A 20,149-nucleotide genomic window follows, 5' to 3' on the forward strand; every position below is an offset into this window, starting at 1 on the left:
AATAACACTGAAAAATTTTCAAAAGTCCGTTTCTACTGATACTTTCAAAGGCTTTCTTTAATGGATAAATAATTAAATATAATGTAAACTTTGTAAAAATGCTAGATTTGAACTCATTTTCATTTTATTGCACTATTTTATGCTAAAATAAGAGTTCATCTTAATATTTTTTCCAACGTTCAACTTTAACTGTGTTTCTTTGTAAAGTTAAAAACAATAGGCATTTGAACTTAAAAGTATCGTCGGCAATTTATCAAATGACGCAAAAAAAAGTTAAAGTTCTCATGAAAAGTTTTAAAATGTAATAATTACAGCAATATCTTCAACAAATACAGTTGAACTCTCTTAATACAACTACTATTAATATGAACTCGCGGCTAAAACGAAGATTTTGTTCGTTAAGTTTTGTTTGTAATTTAAATACATTAAATCTCACGCACATTAAGTGCATAAACAATGAAAGTTTAGGATAAGAAAAGGCAAAAATTTATTTTTCTTCGCAGAAAAGATCCTTTTTAGATATTATTCATCAACTAGCGTGGTTGTATAAAATTCACAATCGCACGAGATCAAGAAGAACTACGTTAATTCTTTTTGAATAGACTAAGGCCTTCTACGCACGAGCCGGTTAGTTGAATCAACTTTTCGAAAAAGTTGCCTGTCAACTAGTTGACTGGCGTTTTCTGCTGTATTCACTCGAGGCAACTTAGTTGAATCAGCTTTTCGAAAAAGTTTCCTGTCAACTAGTTGACTGGCGTTTTCTGCTGTATTCACTCGATGCAACTTAGTTGAATCAACTTTTCGAAAAAGTTGCCTGTCAACTAGTTGAATGGCGTTTTCTGCTGCGCTCGAGGCAACTTAGTTGAATCAACTTTCCGAAAAAGTTGCCTGTCAACTAGTTGAATGGCGTTTTCTGCTGCACTCGAGGCAACTTAGTTGTAAATCAGCTTTTTCTTTCATAAACTAAATTTACTCGAGCTGCTGCTCTAGATCGCTGTTAAAACTGAACGCAGTAGACCCAACTAGTTTACTCGTGTGTAGGGCAAACGCCTGGATTCTCGATGAGTTGAATCAACTAAAAAGTTTATTCAACTCTGATAACTGTTCCCAACTGAATAAATTTGGGATTTTCTGGCATTTCGTATTACAGAGTTCAATTGTATTTAAACTTTTACAGAAAATAAATTTTGATATTCAATAAATAACATAATTGTCAAATGCAAATATTTTCAAGACACTCGTTTATACCCAGGTGTGCTACCTGGGTAAGAATACCTTTAAAAGCTCATTACGACATTTTAAAATCTTTAAACGTAATTAATACAACAAACAAATCTTAATGACGCTTGTACAACATACTGGTCTCGAAATTTTATGGAATATCGCAACAACTTATATCATTCCTCGCCCATGAGACCAACATTATGCACACAATCTCCAGTCACAACAAAACTCAACCATTCGATGAAAAGCGCAATTTCGAAAATATAAAACCTCTTAAATGTTTTCTTCGTTTCTAACAAAGTTAATATGGAAGTGTGAAAAATTCATTGAAGGACAGAGCCTCCTTATAATTTCTATGTAAAAAACGAAAGAAAAAGCTCTATTGGTCCTCAAGCTCCTAAATTATGCAAACCACAATAAAATAACAACACACTGGGCGGCAAAATTTAGGAGGGAATCTTTGCTGGTCCTGTTCCTTGTCGGCAATGAACATTTTTTTTTTTAGCACAAACTGCTCGTACGCTCAGATGCACATTTTATTTACAATACTCGATTTCGTCAGACTCATAATTTACGGGAAATCTGATAGAAAAAAGTGGTGAAAACAGAAACCTCGAAAATGAGGACGAATTCACAGAAGCAACAAACTTAGCTTCCTGGTACAACACTATCAACGTACATTTTTACAGGACTACACAATGAACAAAAACATTTCGAAAGAGCAAATAAAAACGAAATACTTAGCACATATTTCTGCTATTAACATCAAAACTCTTTGAACATAAAATAATTGTAGACTATGAACTGAAAAACACGATATGCCATTTTTATGTGTTCTTTTTTTTTTCCATCGTAGTTCTGAGTTTCACGCATCACAACAATAAGTCAGGATCGATAAAATGAGAAAATACTGTTCAGTAACTCGGAAGGCACAAAAGTTGTCACCCGACATTAGTCCTATGTGGTGAAGTCCGTTTTGTCATTCCAAGGCAAAAAATTCAAATCATGTTGGGGTTTAAAGTCAATGTCGTCACTGGAGAACAAATCGAGAGTGTCATGGCCGCCCGAAAATAATGGATCGTGGTCGTTCGTGATTGCGTAAGATGATGAATGGTGAAAATTGTTCGAAGCTGAAGATACTGCTGATGACTCCTCTAAAACTTCTAGCCATTCGATTAAATCCATATCCATACCTAAAATTAAAGAAAGAACAGATGAAAAAAAACCCCAAAACCTTTAACATTCTTGAATTAAACGAGTTGATGTGTGCATCACATGACTTCCTTTTACTCCAATTTAATGTAATTTCAACATTACTGGCAATTTTAATGTGATTCAATAGTTTACTCTCTAAATATCACCAACAGTAGTCAAATTGAAACCATGTTTTAAAATAAATAAACAAACAAACAAAAATTCCAAATTTGTCACCAAGTTGGCGAAAAAAAACTGGCTATATATCGCCAAGCGTCGCCAAATTATAACACCACTTGAGTTTACATCAAAATTAACAATGATTTCCCCCAAAAAAAGGGGCAGAAGACTTCCTTTGGTTTGGAGCATCCGAATGCAACCAAAAAGAGAGGTGCACAACTAGACCCCACTTGGAGTGTACATACCAAATTTCAACTTTCTAGGACTTACCGTTCTTGAGTTATGCGACATACATACGCACATCCGCACATACATACGTACATACAGACGTGACGAGAAAATTCGTTGTAATTAACTCGGGAATCGTCATTATGGATATTTCGCGTGTCTATACGTTCTTAGGCACTTATCCACGTGTGGTCGAGTCGTTAAAAAAAAAAAAAAACTCAAAACTCATTCGGGGGTGAGTTAAATGGAAATTAAGGTCGATTTTTGAGTGAAAAATTTTTTGCGAATACAATACTTCCTTTTTTGTAAAAAGAAGTAAAAAGGTAATCAAAACTTTTTTACGAATTCTTTTTGAACTATTACGCAATAAGCAAAACTAAAACCTTTTCATCACTATTATGAAAATTATATGCGTCCGATCATTTTTAAAACATGTTTATTTAATTTTCCTTAAAAAGAAATACTTTCCAAACAAAGCTGTAAAACAGATTTATTTTCTTCTGAACTTCAATTTCCGAAATACGTGTCCTATACAGGCTTAGTTTAAGATATCTCCTCATTAATTTTTTAATCTCTTTTCCACTTCAGTTTTTGTCGCTAAACTTATTCAGGAAAGATGTCTGTCTAAATTTACGCATCAGAATCGCTAATTTTCATCTTTCAATGTCGGAAGCTATGAAACGGGACAACTGCATTTATCCCTAAATGAAGCTTGAAAAATTATTTCAAGCGTGACAAGTATTTTAGTAGACAAAGCATACTAAAACTGAGCAAAAGTCTACTTTTCTCTATACGCCTTCGGTAGTAAAATTATTTACATATATCTAGAATCAGGCATACCGCCAACAACTTTAAAACTTTGAATGCAAGATCACTTTAACTGCTCATGGATTATTTAATTGAAAAAAAAAAAAGAAACGCAACTTCTTTGAACACTTGATTTTATTTGTCAAGTACAACGTTCTCCCACAATGAGAATTTTTAACTTCTGTGCGGTATAAAACTAAAATTTCCAAATTAGAAAAATCCGCTTTGTTTCAAAAATTCACTTGGTTTAGTCAAAGTTCAACAATCATCAAACTGCAACAAACATTACTAATTTGTTACGAGAAGGAGAGTTCCGATAATATAAGGTTTTCATAATCATGTTTAAAAGCACTGTGATACATTTTAAACAATTTATTGCAATAAAAAGAAAGCTTTAAATTCGATTCACTGATTCTAGATTCCGTTGTAATACCAAGATACATAGGTTTTTAAAGGACGGGAAAAAATACTGTCCGGACATACTTAAAAGCTACTCCTTCCATCCCAAATCACTCGTTACATTCAGGTCAAAAATGTCTCTCAAACTAGTTGCTACATTTGAATATTTTGTTCTGAATATTAACAGATAATTTATGGATTTTCTTTACATTTCTCAGTTTCAGGATGATATACTTATCAACAAAAAACATTTACTTACCAGACGTTCCCTAATTGAATCAGTATCAAATTAGTTCCAAAGATACAGGAGTTTGCACACTCTTAAGCTGCGCCTTCTTTAGTAAGGACTCTTCCACCAGGAATCGCATAAAACTGTCTTCCAACTAATGAATCGTGAATTCATTAGAAAGTGAACTGATTTTTATGGTGTACTGGTGGAAGGTTCCTTACAGAATGGGGCGTGGCTTGAAAATGTGCGAATTGTAGATTTTTGAAACTAATTTGTTACAGATTTAAGGAATGAATGCTTGGTAAGTAAATTTTTTTGGTTGATAAGTATAGCACCCTTAAATCTCAAATAATGTTTGAACAAAATCGTTAAGTGACCATTTTCAATAATCAGTACAAAAGTATTTAAATAGAGCAACCACTTTGGTGTGACGGTAGTACCAAATTTGAAATTGATAGGCTGTGGATGTATTAATTGATAACTGCGGTAGTTAGAACTGCATTAAGTTACAGTAGAACTCCAATTATCCGATCTCTTACAATCCGAATCGCTTTCAGCAAATATAGGTTAAGCCGGAAACGTAGTTTTATTCTTTCCGTTAAGTTATGAGTCCAACAGTTTACTCTTTTCCCGAGTTATTCACCATTTCCATGAGTTTCATTTAAAGTACGGTCTGTAAGTGTGTACATTATGTACAAGTTACAAGTACAGAACTTGTAAGTACGCTCAAAATGTTAAGTGCTTATTATTCGATTAATAAAAATTCTTCTTGTTTAAAAATATTTTTTTCCTTCCATTTTCATATATGCATACATGCAGTAATTAAACTAAAACAGAAATTTTTTCGGAAATAATCCAATCATCCGAGTTGGGTCCGATCCCAAATGATTGTGATAGTTGGAGTTCTACTGGACAAGAATATACAAGGTGTCCTGAAATAGACTGACAGTTTCTAAAAATTTATAACAGGAAAACGGAAAATGATAAACAAATAATTCTTGCAGAAAAGGCATGTGATGGGTCGTAAATTTTGTTCACAGAGCTCCAAATTTTAGTTCAAAAAGTATCCAATAGATGGCGCTGCAGAAAGTAAGGCTTTCTTTAAGTCAAAAAAGAAGAATTGAAATTCTCCGATTGCGACATGTTATTGCAGCCGACGGTCGACATTTTGAAAATATTGTTATGCCTTTTTTTTTCATTAAAAACATTTTTCTCTCTTCTATCTCTCTTCGATTTACGGGCTTACTATCTGCCGCGCCATCTATTGGAAAAATTTTTAACTAAAATTTCGAACTATGGGGGACAACATTTACGGCCTACCACATGAATTTTCTGCAAGAATAACTTTTGCTTGTCATTAACCGTTTTCCTCTTATAAATTTTTGAAAACAGTCAGTCTATTTCAGGACACACAGTATCTTCATTTGTGTGCACGCAAGTTTGTTACTGCTAAATATGCTTAACTTTTTTAAAAAAATGGTAGTTAAATCTCGTTAAAGAAATAAACTGGCATTTAGTTACCTCTATCAGCAATTCTGTCATGAATATCCGTCATCTCGCTCGATCGTAACAAGTTGTTTGATATTCCAATTGAATGGTTAATAACAAAATCTTCACAAGGTTTAGTCACTTTTGTCGCTGGTATTTGAAGAGTAGGATCTGAGCTGGGAGTAACTCCGTGACTTTCTAAAGGTTCCAGCTCCATAGACTCTATGTCTTGCATATCTAAAGTAAAGTCAAAGTCTAAGGACGAAGTAGGCGCCGAACCCGTGTCGCCGAAACCCGCAGAGGAAGGAGGAGTCATGTCAAGGACCGACTGCAGCGAGAGATGTAGTTCTGGAGAACTTGTGATGACGTCTTTGCAACTAGAAGTCAGTGCAGAGTTGGAAGTCAACAGTGAGGTAGTTGTCATGGGTTTAGTGAACATGGAGCTATTGCTAGTAGTTTCTGGATATATTTGGAGAGGGATTTGTTCGCTTTTCGTTGAAATAGGGGTAGTAGGTTCTTGAGCTGCACTGGGGGGTAGTTCTTGAAAATAAACAAAAATAAAATTAGCTTCTCAAAGACAAAAGTGCGATGAGTATCTTTACGATAATATAATTAAAATTATGATAATAAAAATGATTTAAGAATTTAAATCAATAAAAACCGTTGAAAAATACTAAATCTGTCTGAAAAATAAATACTGATTTGAAATTTAAAAAAAAAAAAAAGCAGAATTTAGTTTTACATGAAAGAGCATTTCATAAAATATTTTTAATATAGTTTCTAACATTGTTCAGACAAATAAAAAAATAATTTTTACATACTTTAGAGATTATGTTAGTGTCCCTCAAAACTTGATTTAAAAAAAATAAAAAAAAATGGAGCCGTTCATCACTCGCGTATTCCCTATCTCTCACCTCCTGATTTCCACCGACTGCGATGACAATGCAAAAGACGGTGGTCAACAATGGCTGTCTTCGCTGGTGTAATATATGAAGAGGGCTTTAAAAAGTTTCGCAGCAACAAATGTCTGAACAATAACGGTAACTTAGTGAAAAATAGTTTATGAAATGATCTTTCATGTATAACTAAATTGTAGTAATAAAAAATGTTTTCTATGCTTTTATTTTTTCAAATCGGTACTTACTTTCCAAACAGCCGTCGTACTTCACAAATAATAACTTAGACTTTTGAATAAAACGCAATAAGATTCAGAAAAATGTGATTGTTAATCAATGTAACTTAACCCAAAAAGTTTTTCTTTTAAAGAAAGTAAAAAAAGGATTATCAATGATTTTCTCTTCTAACTACCCCATGTCATTTTAAATAACAAACAACCGTAAATTGAATTTATTTAACAGTATTCTTATCTTCTAATCGAAAAGGAAAATAATAAAACTGTTGAAGAGTAATCATATGGGTATTTTTTGCTGACTGCGATAAAAAATAATTACCGTCATTAAAGAATACAACAAATTAACCTAAATTATACTATTTAAGCAAACTTGGTTAAAACTGTATAGTTAACTAAGCATGGAATAAATAATGAAGTACTTTATGACAAATGCAGAAAAACTCGAAATAAAGCATTTGATTAACAAAAAAAAAAAAAAAAAAGAATATAAAACAATTTTGCTCTTACCTCCATTTTTGATTAATATTTCTAGAACATCATCAACTGCTTGGCATTTTACGGAAGACTTGTGCTTTTTACTTTGACGTGGGTTTCCATCGTCTTCATTAGATGACAAGTGGTGCTAGAAATTCAATACAATATATTAAAGAATATATTAAATAATTCACTGAAAAATAAACAACTTTGTATTTATTTGTTAATGTATAGATCAAAACTAGAATATAGTCCTACGCTCTAAAAATAATGTGTTTTCCTACAGGCCCCGGAAGTGGATGAAATGTTTCTGAAATTAATAGTTTTTTTAAATTTTTTTTTAAAATCAAAGACTACTGCCGTGTGCAAAAATGAACGGCAGTATCTGCAGAATCAATAATAACAACAGGGAAATGTTGGAATTTTTTTTCGCGCTTCTTTTTCAGCGGAAAATAAATAGGCAAGCTTGTACAATAAAACTGACAATGGATGAGAAAAATGAAAAAAATGAAAAATGTGTTGACTGCGGCAGAATATATTTCTTAAGTTCCATTATTGCATTTAAAGTTAATTTTTATTTTGCTGTATTCTATTAGTCAATATTTGTTTTTGTATTTCTCTCAATTTTAATAGAATTGACTATACTTGCATGTTTTAGAGTGTTTCGTTGAAACTCTGTATGTGTTTCAATGTACCCCGTATTTCAGGGTACAATGACCCTGACTGACCTCTACTGTTAGATATTTACTTTTTGTCATTTTTCTAAAATGAAAAAACTGCTTAAAACCACCTAAAAGTTTCTCTTAGAGAAAATTCAAAATAAACAGTATGCGCAAATTATATTTGTGTCTATGCAACATTTTGGATAGAAAATAAAATGCTTTTTTTTTTTTTTTCATTTATCTCTTCTCTTTCAGTTTCTACTTTGAAGAAACTATTTTTAACTTGGATAAAATGAGCTCAAATTACATTTGAGAAATGAATTGTATTAAGTACTCAGTAAAAGCAATATTTTCAAAAGAAATATTTTTATTATTAATACATGTTTGGGTGTCTCAATGAAAAAACTGCTCGACAGATTTCCACTCTTATTGAATGTAATATTTAGCCAATCACTAGCCATAGAATTTCATTCTCATGCATTTTCAATAATAATAATAAAAACATATTGTTATTTAAAATTAAAAATTGTTATTTAAAATTATTCTATGACCAAAAATATTCAAGTCTATCGCTTTTCTGAAACCTAACTGCTACAATAAACTGTGTTTAACATTAAAAGTTCTTATGAATTAAAATTTATTTCGGGAATATGTTATTTAAAAAATAAAATCGGGTTTTAAGCCATTTTGTTAAACGCATATAGAGGCAAATTTTAAAATTCCAAACATCTATATACATAGGGTAACACCCGCAGTAATTGGCAGGTCACCAGTGATTGGCATTTCCAACAGAAATGTCCTAAAATAAGATTCATATTCAATCTTTTTAAAGTAGATATATACCAACTTTTGAATGTACATTTACTTTAACGATTATGACTTCAATTCATGTTACTAAATTGTAACAGTGCATAGGAAAGAGAAACAATTGTGGCTTGTGCCAAATCAGCCATTTTTTGTTGCAAAAGTTTTTTCTCTGGCTTAAGGGAAGCATGCACATCAATCCATTAAAATCTGACTTAAAATATATCTTAAATTTTGTTTATCAAAAGTTTTGTTTAGTTGAAAGACGTTACTTTGAATGGGTAGAAGTAAATTTTATGTCTCTTTTTGGGTTTTTGAAGAAATGATGGATGCCATTTAGTGGTGCTTCAGTTTTGCTAGTCCACAGTAATTGGCACATGTGCTTAGTCCCTAATGCATTGTGCAATGTGTCACAAGTTTGATTTCTGATACTTTTGCAGCAACAATATTGTATGGGTTCTATTACTCATTTGAATCCTCCAGAATCTATTATTAAAATTTTAAAAGAAACAATAAAAAACAAATATGTGTGGCCATCACAATCAGATATTGCGACTGTAGGGAACTGTTCCATTTTTATGGTCCCTTTGAATCATCGAGTAAATGTTCCTTTTTACGTGAAAACGGCTATAATTCGCAAAATCAAAACTGCATACCGACTGATGAAACAGCAATAATCTCAATATTTTTTTCCATGTAACATTCCAAATTTTTTTTTTCTCTAAAATACGTTTTTAACGCCAAGATGTGTGGTTTAACATTAATTTATATAAAATTACCTACTTTAAATTAATATGAATTCTGTTTCTTATGATGATGAAACTTGCATAATCAAAAAGTGAAAAATAAAGTGGTTTTCCAGTTCTATTAACATGTGCCAATCACTGGATAACAAGTGTCACACACTGGGGTATCAGGTGTCAATTACTGGTGATTTTGGTAACTTTTTATACATATATTGTTATAACAATATCAATTAAAACATTTTTGCTTTCAGTGAACTAAGTAAATGCACTGATATGCATTCTTTGATACAATAATATTTACAAGTAAATATTTCTTTTCTAAGAAATGAAAACAGGGGTAAGTTTAAGGTCAAATTCTTAAAGTGCCAATTACTGGGGTTGTTACCCTATATTCCTTTTAAAAATATTGATACTGCTAATGAAGTTACATACTTGTTTTGCTTTGTTCAGATGCCTCGTAGCTTCATTATAATCTGGAGGTGGTCTAGCTATTAAAAATTGAGGATCTGTATTACTTCGTGTTGGGGCGGGTTTCACAGACAGAAGAGCTGAGAAGCTTGGCAATGAAGAAGACCTGCATAAAACAAAGAAGTGAGATTTATTATTTTTTTTCACTTGCTAAGTTTAAAAACTTTTAACTATAAATTTAATTTAAAGTTTACACATCAGATTCTTATTTGAGAAACCCCTGTAAATAACTCAATTGAATAAACAACACACAAATTAAAAAAAAAAAAACTATTTGAGTGTAAAGATGTCCAATAATTATGGATTATGTACAAAAAATGGTGCTTCCATACTTCAAAAATTTGAAAAGAGTATTATAAACGATTAAAAAAATAAGGACATTTAAAAAAAATGAAAATTCATTTGCCTCTTTAAAGCATATTTTAAGCTACATCAAAGTTTTATTTCGTTAATATTTGTCTATTTATTTTTTTAAATTGAGAAACATTGTGTATATATATATATATATATATATATATATATATATATATATATATATATATATATATATATATATATATATATATATATATATACAGTCGACTCCCGCTGCAACGCGATCCGACTTACGCGAAATAGCTATAACGCGATTTTTTCACCAGTAAAGAATTTTAGACCTAACGCGAATTCCTGGCGCAACACGAAAATTTTCAGAAAAGGAATCGTGGTGTGAAAGTATCGGCTACTAAATTTTTCTTTTCGTGAATGTACCTTTATCCCTTTAGCATCACTGAGAGCGGAATTTCCCACACCGTTGCTTATACAAATAACAACTCTTCATTTTCCGTTTATTTTTTTCATTCTAAATGTGAAAGTTGATAAAATATAATGACTCCTAAGAGCGTCAGGGGTGCCCATCCCCCCCAAGTTCAATAGCGCAAATTCCCTCCCCCCCCCAAAAAAAAAAATTTCCCGCTTTCGAATGGGATGACACATAACAGTTTTTAGAGTGTGTAATTTCTAGTCAAATTCAAGGGGGGGGGGGAGCGCTAACAAACTGAAATATTGTTGGATTGTGTGACCCATCTTGCCTTCCCAAATTTTACAACGTTACGTAGTCCTTGTGTAAACAAATTTTAGGTACCCCTGAATTTTGCTACACCTTTTTTTTTTCTTAACGTATGAATAGTTACATGGAGAGTGGATTCAACTTTCTGGCTTGGGATGGAGTCATTACTAGATGTATACAATACGAATCTTGAAACGGAAATTTATTGCCACTTTGATAGGGGATCCGGGGGTTTCTCCCCCGGAAAATTTTCGAAATTATAGTTTTAAAACTACAGTTTTAGACGATCTCTGGTGATGTTAGGGGGATACATGGTTTGGTGTTCCCTTCCCAGTAATTTTCCAATATTAAAACTTTAAAAGCGCAACTGTAGATAGTCAACGTTGTGCTAAGGAGGGCTCTCCTTTGTTTTTTTAGTTCTAAGAACGCAGTTTTAGACTATCTGTGGTAATGTTAAGGAAAGAAGATATCCTAGGGCTTGCCCCAGGGAAATTTTCAAAATTAAAAGTCTTAAAAACGCTATCTATGGTTGGGGAAAAAGCGGTTTTCTGAAATTGACGCTCTAAAATCGCAATCATAGCCGACCTTTGTGATGTTAAGAAAAAAAAATTTTCGGAAGCTCTGCCGAAATTTTCTCGAAATTGAAGCCCTGAAGACCAATTTTAAGACGATTTTTCAATAATTTTGATGAGAGTGGGGGAGGGGGGTCGGGAGAGGGGTGCTCCACAAAAATTTTCGAACTTGTAGCTTTAAAAACGCAGTTTTGATAGATCTTTATAATGGTAGTGGAAAGTGCATTTCGGTGCCATTCCCCCGCCAATTTTTTGAAATTGATACTCCAAAAACGCATTTCTAGGCTAGTGTTTGGTCGTGTTAAAGAAAGAGGGGGGAATCAGGGGCTCTCTCCTATAAATTTTTCAAAATTGCAGTACTAAAAACTCAGTTTTAGATGACTGATGATAAAGAGGGTGTTATTCTGGCATTACAGTACGGGCTGTTACAGTTTTCCAAAATTGAAGTCGCATAGCCAAAAAAGATGGATCATAGACACCGTGACAGATATTTTTCGGAAATCCTCAAAAATGGATTCAGCTATTGAGCACACATCGAAAACCAGAGCTCGAGAGTTTTAACGAATCCAATATCCTTCTACACGTATTAGATATAGAAGAAAGTAAATATGATTTATGAAAAATAATTTAAACACCTTAGGAACAGACTGTTCTACTTCTATCAACAAAAACCAACATCACTGAAAGTTTTAATAAAAATCATCTAATGATAAATTGAAACAGTCAGTTTAAAAATGGTAGAGAAGATGGGAGTAAAAGTGAAATGTGTGTGTGAAAAATTCTTCATAAGCTTAAGCTAGTTAATGAAGAAAATATATTAATTGTCGATTGGAGGGAGAAAAAATGTTTTCCGCAAACTTCAAAACGAGTTCATAACAATTGTTAAATGAATCAATGAAAGACTATAGAGCATACTGGTTAGAATTATTACAAACAATAAAACATTTTAGACCATTCTCCCTCTCATCACTGTCACACGTATTCATCATGCAAAATTGTGCTTCTTCCAGAAAATTTATGAAAAACTGAAAAGAAATCAAATTGTCTGATTCAGTTTTGAAACGGACACCAACTCCATATCGTCTGTGATGTTCCCCTCATGGAAAAAGAGACACGGTCATTAAATTTGGAAAGAGTACCAGAGCCGTCGCTAAGTCAAAAAAACTGGAGGGGGGATACGATTTTGGCGACCCCTTGTTTCCAACGCATTTTCCAATATGCAGAGAGAGATGATTTGGCTTCTGGTTTAGCAGATATAGTCATATTACTAGACCTTTTAGTGCTAGCAATAAACATTTAATCGTAAGAATAATATTCAATCAGAATTAGGTGGTGCCGGAGCGCTACCTTCTTGCATTATTTTGAAATTGAAGACATAAAAACGCAGTTTTAGACTATATTTTAAGTTTGGGAGGAAGGGGAGAGGAGGTCCAGGATAGCCTCTCCCGATATTTTTTCCAGATTTAAGTTCCCAACACAATCGTACGTTATATTTATTTTCAGAAGAGGGAGTCCGGGGGGCTGCCCACCTCGAATTTTCAAGATTCTTGTTTGAAAAACAGTTTTAGAAATCTATGGTGATGTTAAGGAAGGAAGATCGGGGTCATCGTTCAATAATTTTTCAAAATGTAAACTTCAATGACGCATTCCCAATAGTGAATTATTTCTGATTGTGACAAGTAAAGGGGGGTCCGGGGGCTCATTCACGGAAAAAATTTGAAAATTGTAGTTCGAAAATGCAATTTTAGACCGTCTATGGTGATATTAAGGAAAAGAGAGATGCCCCCCCCCCCCCGAAATGTTTTGAAATTTTGAAGCATTAGAAACGAGATTGTAGACTTTTTTTTGTTAAAATTTAGTGCACTGCCAGTTTTTTTATAAGTAAAGCTCCGAAAACATAATTTAAGCTAACCATCGATGAAAGGGGAGGGGTGAGTTTTGAAAGGGCTCGCGATCGGAAATGTTTCGTGATTGAAGCACTAAAAGCGAGATTTAAGATATTTTTCGATGATGTTGAAGAGAGGGAGGGGGGTGGGGGCATTCTCTCGAAAAATTTTCGATCTGTTGAAACCTCAGTTTTAAAAACTTTAGGTAATGTTAATGGGTGAAGAGATTCGGAGTCCTCCCCTGTCAAATGTTCAAAATTGAAATTCAATTAACTCAATCGTAGACGATTTTAAATACTGTAGAAGGTTTTGGAGATCTCCTCCGAAAAATTTTCTGAATTGAAACCTTAACAATGAAATTTTTGAGGATCTTCGGTAATATTTGGAGGACGACAGTTTTGGGAAACCTAAGGGAGTTTTTTTTAACATTACTGCCCAAAAGACGAAATTTATTCGGCCTTGAATGATGATTAATGATTAATGGAGAGGGTGTTTCTTGGAGGTTAAGTTGGGAGCAAGCACACTCACGGTTTTTCGAAATTGCAGTCCTAAATACTCAGGTGTAGGCCATCTTTAATGACGTTATGGTAAGGGATGGGGTTTGAGAACGTTTTCCCGGGATTTTTTCAAAGCCTAAGTTTTAAAAACTCACTTCCAGCCCAGCTTTGGGGACGTAAATAGAAGGGTTTGGAGTTCCCCACTTTTCCTTTCAGTTTGGCTACGCCCCTACTATCTTCATTGTAAATTTTAATTATTGATAAACATATTGTGGTAATATTTTCTTCCAATTTTTCTTTGCCAAACATGGTTATTTGCTTGGATTTTCCATAATAAAGTTTTCAATTTCCGCCTAATATTTTTGTTTTCCTGCAATACAAACGTTTGTGGCCTTAGAAAAAGGACTTTTCACATTTTGAACGGAGGTGATAATTTTCAGCGATACCTTAGGTCTCTATTCCACTTCATCTTACTTTAAATGTGCCTCCTGCATCTCTTGATCAAGCTTTGATTTACTTACGATTTTTACATTCAAACATTTAGAATTTTTGGTGTGAGTATTCATTACAATACCTTGAATCTCTCTTTGCATTTAACTGTTTTTCTCTCTCTCTTTATTTCAAATTTATTTCGGTGACCTATACATTTTTCTCCACTTAGCAATTATTTTCAGGACAACATTTTTCTTCAACAACAAAAAAAAAAAAAAACATATGGGAATGTTTCGGCGACCCCTATCCTATTGGCTGCCCTAATGAAGCTGCTCTATTTATGGTTTTTTTTCCCCTCTGTCTATCTCTTTAAACTGAAGAACTATATGAAGCATGGTTTTGTATGACCAGGGCCGCCGAGAGACAAGGCGTGCACCATGTTAGTTTTGTCGCCGGTCCTCCCTCCCATTTTGCTAATTTTACTCTATGTACAATACTTTAATTTGAGTCGAGTTTCCGACTAGACAGACATACCCACTCTGCGGCGTAGTCAAGTGTACTGCACAGAATTTTTTTTTTTTTTTTTGCGTTAGTAAAAGTTTTTGAATCTTACATTTCCGCGGTCCTTACTTAGATACTTTTAATAAAAGAGAATTATGGATGTTCCTAAATTGTATTTTAAGATTACATTTTCTATTCAAATTTTACAAAAATACTTTTTGTCACTATTATTTTGATTGTTCATTTAAAATAACTATATTAATTTTAAAAAACAACGAAGAGTTTTCCTTTTTCTTCGTTAGTTGCATCGCTAAAATGAAATTTGCGGCCCCACTTCTGAAAAAATGGGGGGGGGGGGGGCGGGTGCTACGGCGATGGCCCTGAAGAGTACGTGATAAAAGTATTATCAATGCATCTATTTCTTGCTGAATGAGTTAAAATATTTTTTCATTCCAAAGTTCAAAAATTCATTTTCTAAAGAAAAAAAAAACCTTCTGAAAAAAAAATCCCCCCCAAAAATTTTGATGGCGCAACTTGCGCCATAATCCCCCCCTATGGGCACCCCTGAAGAGCGTTGTTTCATCTAAAGTTTGTGATTATAGAAAGAAAAAGAGAAAGATTCTGACAATTGAAGAAAAGCGAAAAATTATATGCTTGAATATGCTATAAAATGCGTCGAAGACAGCACGACAATTAGGTATGAGTGAATCTTCCATTTGTACAATTAGAAGCGAAAAACAAGAAATCCGTAAAAGTTAACCAAGTACTATCTAAGCAAAATGCAAAAATTAGGAAAATGGAAGCTGCTCTCGTATTGTGAATTTAAGAAATCATTAAGAGGGGTTTTGACATAGATGGAAACGTTATAAAAGAACTAGTGAAGCAACTGTATTGTGTATTTAACAATATATAAGAATAACGGTTTGATCACACAGCATACATCTTAATTTTCTCAAGTTACAATTATCATTACTGGATCTACTGTACATTACAATTATAGTGCATTTGTTTTTCTTACTACATACTATACGCACCGTAGTGGCTTATTTTATGTCTTTCTTTCCCATTAATCATTGATTTTGTGCATCGTAGCAGTATTTTCTGTGGAATAAAACGTTATTTTTAAAAAATTACAAATAAAAACTCAGTTTTTTATGTAAGAAACAGTAATGTATAGTTAAGAAATGGTTTTAACAGTTTGAGGTTGTGTTCACAATTGTCTAAAATAATTGGGTATGTTTATAAAAGTTTTTACACATACCCTTTTCCACAACGCGAAATTTCAACCTACGCGAGTGGTCTTGGAACACATCCCTCGCGTAAGTCGGGACTCGACTGTATATATATATAATTATATGCGTTTTTAGTAATTAATAATAGTTAATTTATAGAAAAACTAACAATATTTAGTAATTTAAAAATATTTTGTTACTAGACATCATAACAAACTATATGTATGACTTTTTAACTCTTTCTAATACTGTGATTTCATTTGACTGTGTCATCACGTCTGCACATCTTTGAGCATGTATCACCAACTAACAACTTAGAAAAGTGTGCCCGACATACGGCCCACGAGCCTGGTCCATATGGTCTGCTATGTCCAATGTTACGAATCAAAAACAGTGTTCCCGAAATTTCTAAATCATCTCCGTTCGGTGTTAAGAATGATTGCCGCGAATTTGCAGCTAGTAAAAAAAATGGTTTATAAAAGTAGATGAAAGTTTCTTATTAATAAAAAAAAGCAGATAGTAATGACAACAACATTTTGGTTTGTGGTTTTTTTTCTTTTTCTTGCTTTCCTTTTCCCATAACGTTATCCAGAAAAAGTTTAAATATATTTCATGTGAGTTCTAGCCCTCGAGATTCCTCTTAGTTTGAAATACGGCCAGCGAGTTAAAAATGTTTGGGCATTTGTAACTTAATGTTTACTGCTCTATAAACCATCTCTCTCTCTCATCTCTATATACAGGGTGTTCCGTTTTAACCTGCAAAGACCTTTATTTTCGCAACCGTTAGTCCTAGATGCATACTTCCAATTGCAAAAATGTTCAAAATCAGATGCAGACATAAGATATTGAAAGTTTGAAGTAAAAATAAAAATGAGTCAATAAAATACAAAATTTAACTTTTTATACGAGCCCCGGGTCCCCTTACTTATATTTAGGGAAAGTTTATCCATTGAAAAATCATTCCAACATAAAAAGGTTTCACATTAGTACGACCAATGTTCACCGAGATATGAAACGCAACGTTTTGTGACTTACACCACCTTACACTCGCCATCAATAGCACCTTTTAGGGGAAAATATAGCTAGCGGTTAACAAGAGTTTAAAATTATGTGTGTGCATATTGTGTGATTTTCCAAATTGTTCGAGGTTTTGTAGTGTGATTTTGCTTATCATGGCATTAAATTTGCATTTATTTTGGAAAAGCAATGAAAAATATAAATGCTTATTTTATTTATTTCGACAACCAGACATTCCTCTGAAAGAGGGATAAGTTCCAATCTCATTTTTTGTATGGTCCCTTAAAATTTTAAACTCGAACATCTCCTTGAGTTTTGGTCGCACAAATGTCAAGTTTTTTTGTGTCAGTAATAGTTTTCAATGGAGATTAATTCTCTAAATATTAGTTTGAAGACCTGGGGTCCGTAAAAAAAGTTAAATTTTGTATTTTTTGGCTGATTTGCATTTTTGCTTCAAACTTATCAATATCTTAACTCTGCATCTGAGTTTGAACATTTTTACAATTGGAAGTATATATCTAGGACTAAAGATTGCGAAAATAAAGGTCTTGCAGTTTAAAACGGAACGCCCTGTATGTGTAGTAGTAAAAATTAAAATAAAATAAACATACGTTATGCAGATTGGTTCTTTTTATGACCAAAAATGAAATAAATTGAAGACTATTTTTAATTTCAAAACAAAATTCAGGTGAGAAGGACTGAAATGTTAAACAGTTACCTTTTTATGCGGAAAAGGAATGTAAAAGAACAACCTCCTAACTCGAAAAAACTGCCCCCCCCCCTTTTTGAGCAATTACGATTGCTTATTGCTTTCATTTGACTGTTTTGGTGTGCTATCATTTTATTTTATCACCCTCTGCAGCATCACCGTCAACCGGCTCCTCACGATGCTGCTTCTATAGCGAAAACCGTCTCCAGGTTGCGTTCATATCCTACATACACACGCGCATACATACACGCAAACACATACACCTACGCACATACACAAACACACACATACACATAACAATCCACATATTCATGCATGCACACAGACACAAACACATATGCCTACACACACATACACATACCCCGCCCCCACGCACACAAACACTCATACACACAACTACCCACACACTCATGCCTGCACACAGACACAAACACACATGCCTACACACACATACCCGCTACACACAAACACACATACCCCACACACAAGCACACACGCCTACATACATACACACACTCGTGATTGCGAAAAGCATATTTTGAATTCAAGATGTCAAAATTCAAATTAATTTTTAATTTTTTCTTTTTGCTGCTTTTGTGAGTCACGAATAATACGTACTTAATCTACTTAAGGAAAAACGGTTACTTTTTCAAACAGTCGTTTTTTTCCCCACAAACCATCTGGTTCAATTAAGTTAATATGAAGGGATGCTTTACCTGTTGGAAATTCCATTCGGGATGGATACAACAGGCGTTTTCGTCTGTATTGAATCGGATGTGGAATGGCCGACCAGCAAGTCTGCAACGTCTGAGAAATCGGCGTCAATATCATCCGCCTCTTCAGTCTTGGAGATGGGTATAACACCGGGAAAGGAGTCTTCATCCAAATCAGTCTGTTTCACCTTTATTGCACGCGTGGACATGACTGACGACGAAAATGATGAGACTGCTTTCGTCGACGTGGTCAAGTTCAAGTCTTTGATGTCAGAGTTCATGGGTTTGCTTTCTAAAAGCGCCGTCAGCGTAGAATTGGGGTTTGTGGATGATGACGTTGTTGGTGCCGTGGATGAGTTGTCTGCAACGAAAAAAAAATATATATATATACATTCATTTAAAAGTTAGATGAGAAATTAGTGCATAGGACGCAAGTCCGTCCTTTAGTGGGATCAGGGAGTCCTCTGGCTTTGCCCCCCTGGCACATGAAACTTACGACGTAAAAAAAGAAAATAATAATAATGCAGTGAAACCTGTGTAAGTTGACCACTTGCGGTGCACTACTTTAGTGGTCAACTCAAGCAGGTGGTCAACTTATAGAGGTTGAATTATATAAGATCTAATTCTGTGCCTGAAAATAGCGGTCAACTTAGACAGGTGGTCAACTTACAAGGGTGGTCACTTAAAAGATAAGGGAAAAAAATCGAATTTCATATAGGTTAAAACACAACAGTAGTGGCCAGTGCTTGATTGCGCTTAAATAGTGGCCATTTCAAGGTTAATGTTTGAAAAAATAGGATTCCAGGTTTCCCAATGATTCAAACGTGCAGCAGGTAATGGTAATACCAAATAAAATACTCGTGCACATTTGATGCACTTTTGAATCCATTGGGAGACCTGAAATCCTATTTTTTCATATATAAACCTTGAAGTGGCCACTACTGAAGCACTGGCCATTACTGGTGTATTTACCTTATTGTAAATAAAGAAACTTCTTTCAGATTATTGAAATTTGAATTTTTCATATAGATGAACACTTGGCTAATAAAATACTTCATAGTTTAAATTAAAAATAAGAGTGCATAAATAAAAGTATTGGCAAGTCCTACTGTCTTAGCTTTAATTCCTTAACTACTAATTGAGAAAATACATAAACGTACCTTGTTTTTGTGAATCTTGTAGTAGTCTTTGTTTTTGCATTTGTAGTTGCTGTTGATGAATCTTCTGTTGGAGGTATTGATGAATCAGCTGCCTTTGGGCAGCCTTACTGTCTGCGTTAGAGGGAACATCTCCATTATCACCATTAGTGGACAGCGAGTTAGTGGCACTTGTGGCACAGGTCGATTGTGAAGCGTTTGATTCAGAATAAGGCACTTGAATGTTCGACTTGTTGGTAGGTGTCGTCACTGCTGAGGGAACCGGTTGATGGCAAATAATTGACTGCTGCAACTGAATTTGGGACCTGAAAAGTCCAGAATAACTTTTGAGGTGAATTTCGTGAACAGAA

The 20,149-nt window shown here is 33.7% G+C and overlaps 1 protein-coding gene across 1 annotated transcript in view; it reads right to left on the reverse strand.

Annotated features, from left to right (window-relative positions):
• Positions 1 to 20,149, reverse strand: part of LOC129226775 (myocardin-related transcription factor A-like) — a 151,385-nt gene that overhangs the window by 59,322 nt on the left and 71,914 nt on the right. Inside the window, exons 11-15 of the mRNA XM_054861404.1 lie at positions 19,803 to 20,104; positions 18,646 to 19,003; positions 10,000 to 10,141; positions 7,389 to 7,503; positions 5,783 to 6,289 (exon numbers count right to left, since the gene is read on the reverse strand). Of these exons, the coding sequence (XP_054717379.1) occupies positions 5,783 to 6,289; positions 7,389 to 7,503; positions 10,000 to 10,141; positions 18,646 to 19,003; positions 19,803 to 20,104 (1,424 nt within the window). The remainder of the gene's footprint in view (positions 1 to 5,782; positions 6,290 to 7,388; positions 7,504 to 9,999; positions 10,142 to 18,645; positions 19,004 to 19,802; positions 20,105 to 20,149) is intronic.

This window comes from Uloborus diversus, chromosome 7, assembly GCF_026930045.1.
Source record: "Uloborus diversus isolate 005 chromosome 7, Udiv.v.3.1, whole genome shotgun sequence".
NCBI lineage: Eukaryota > Metazoa > Arthropoda > Arachnida > Araneae > Uloboridae > Uloborus > Uloborus diversus.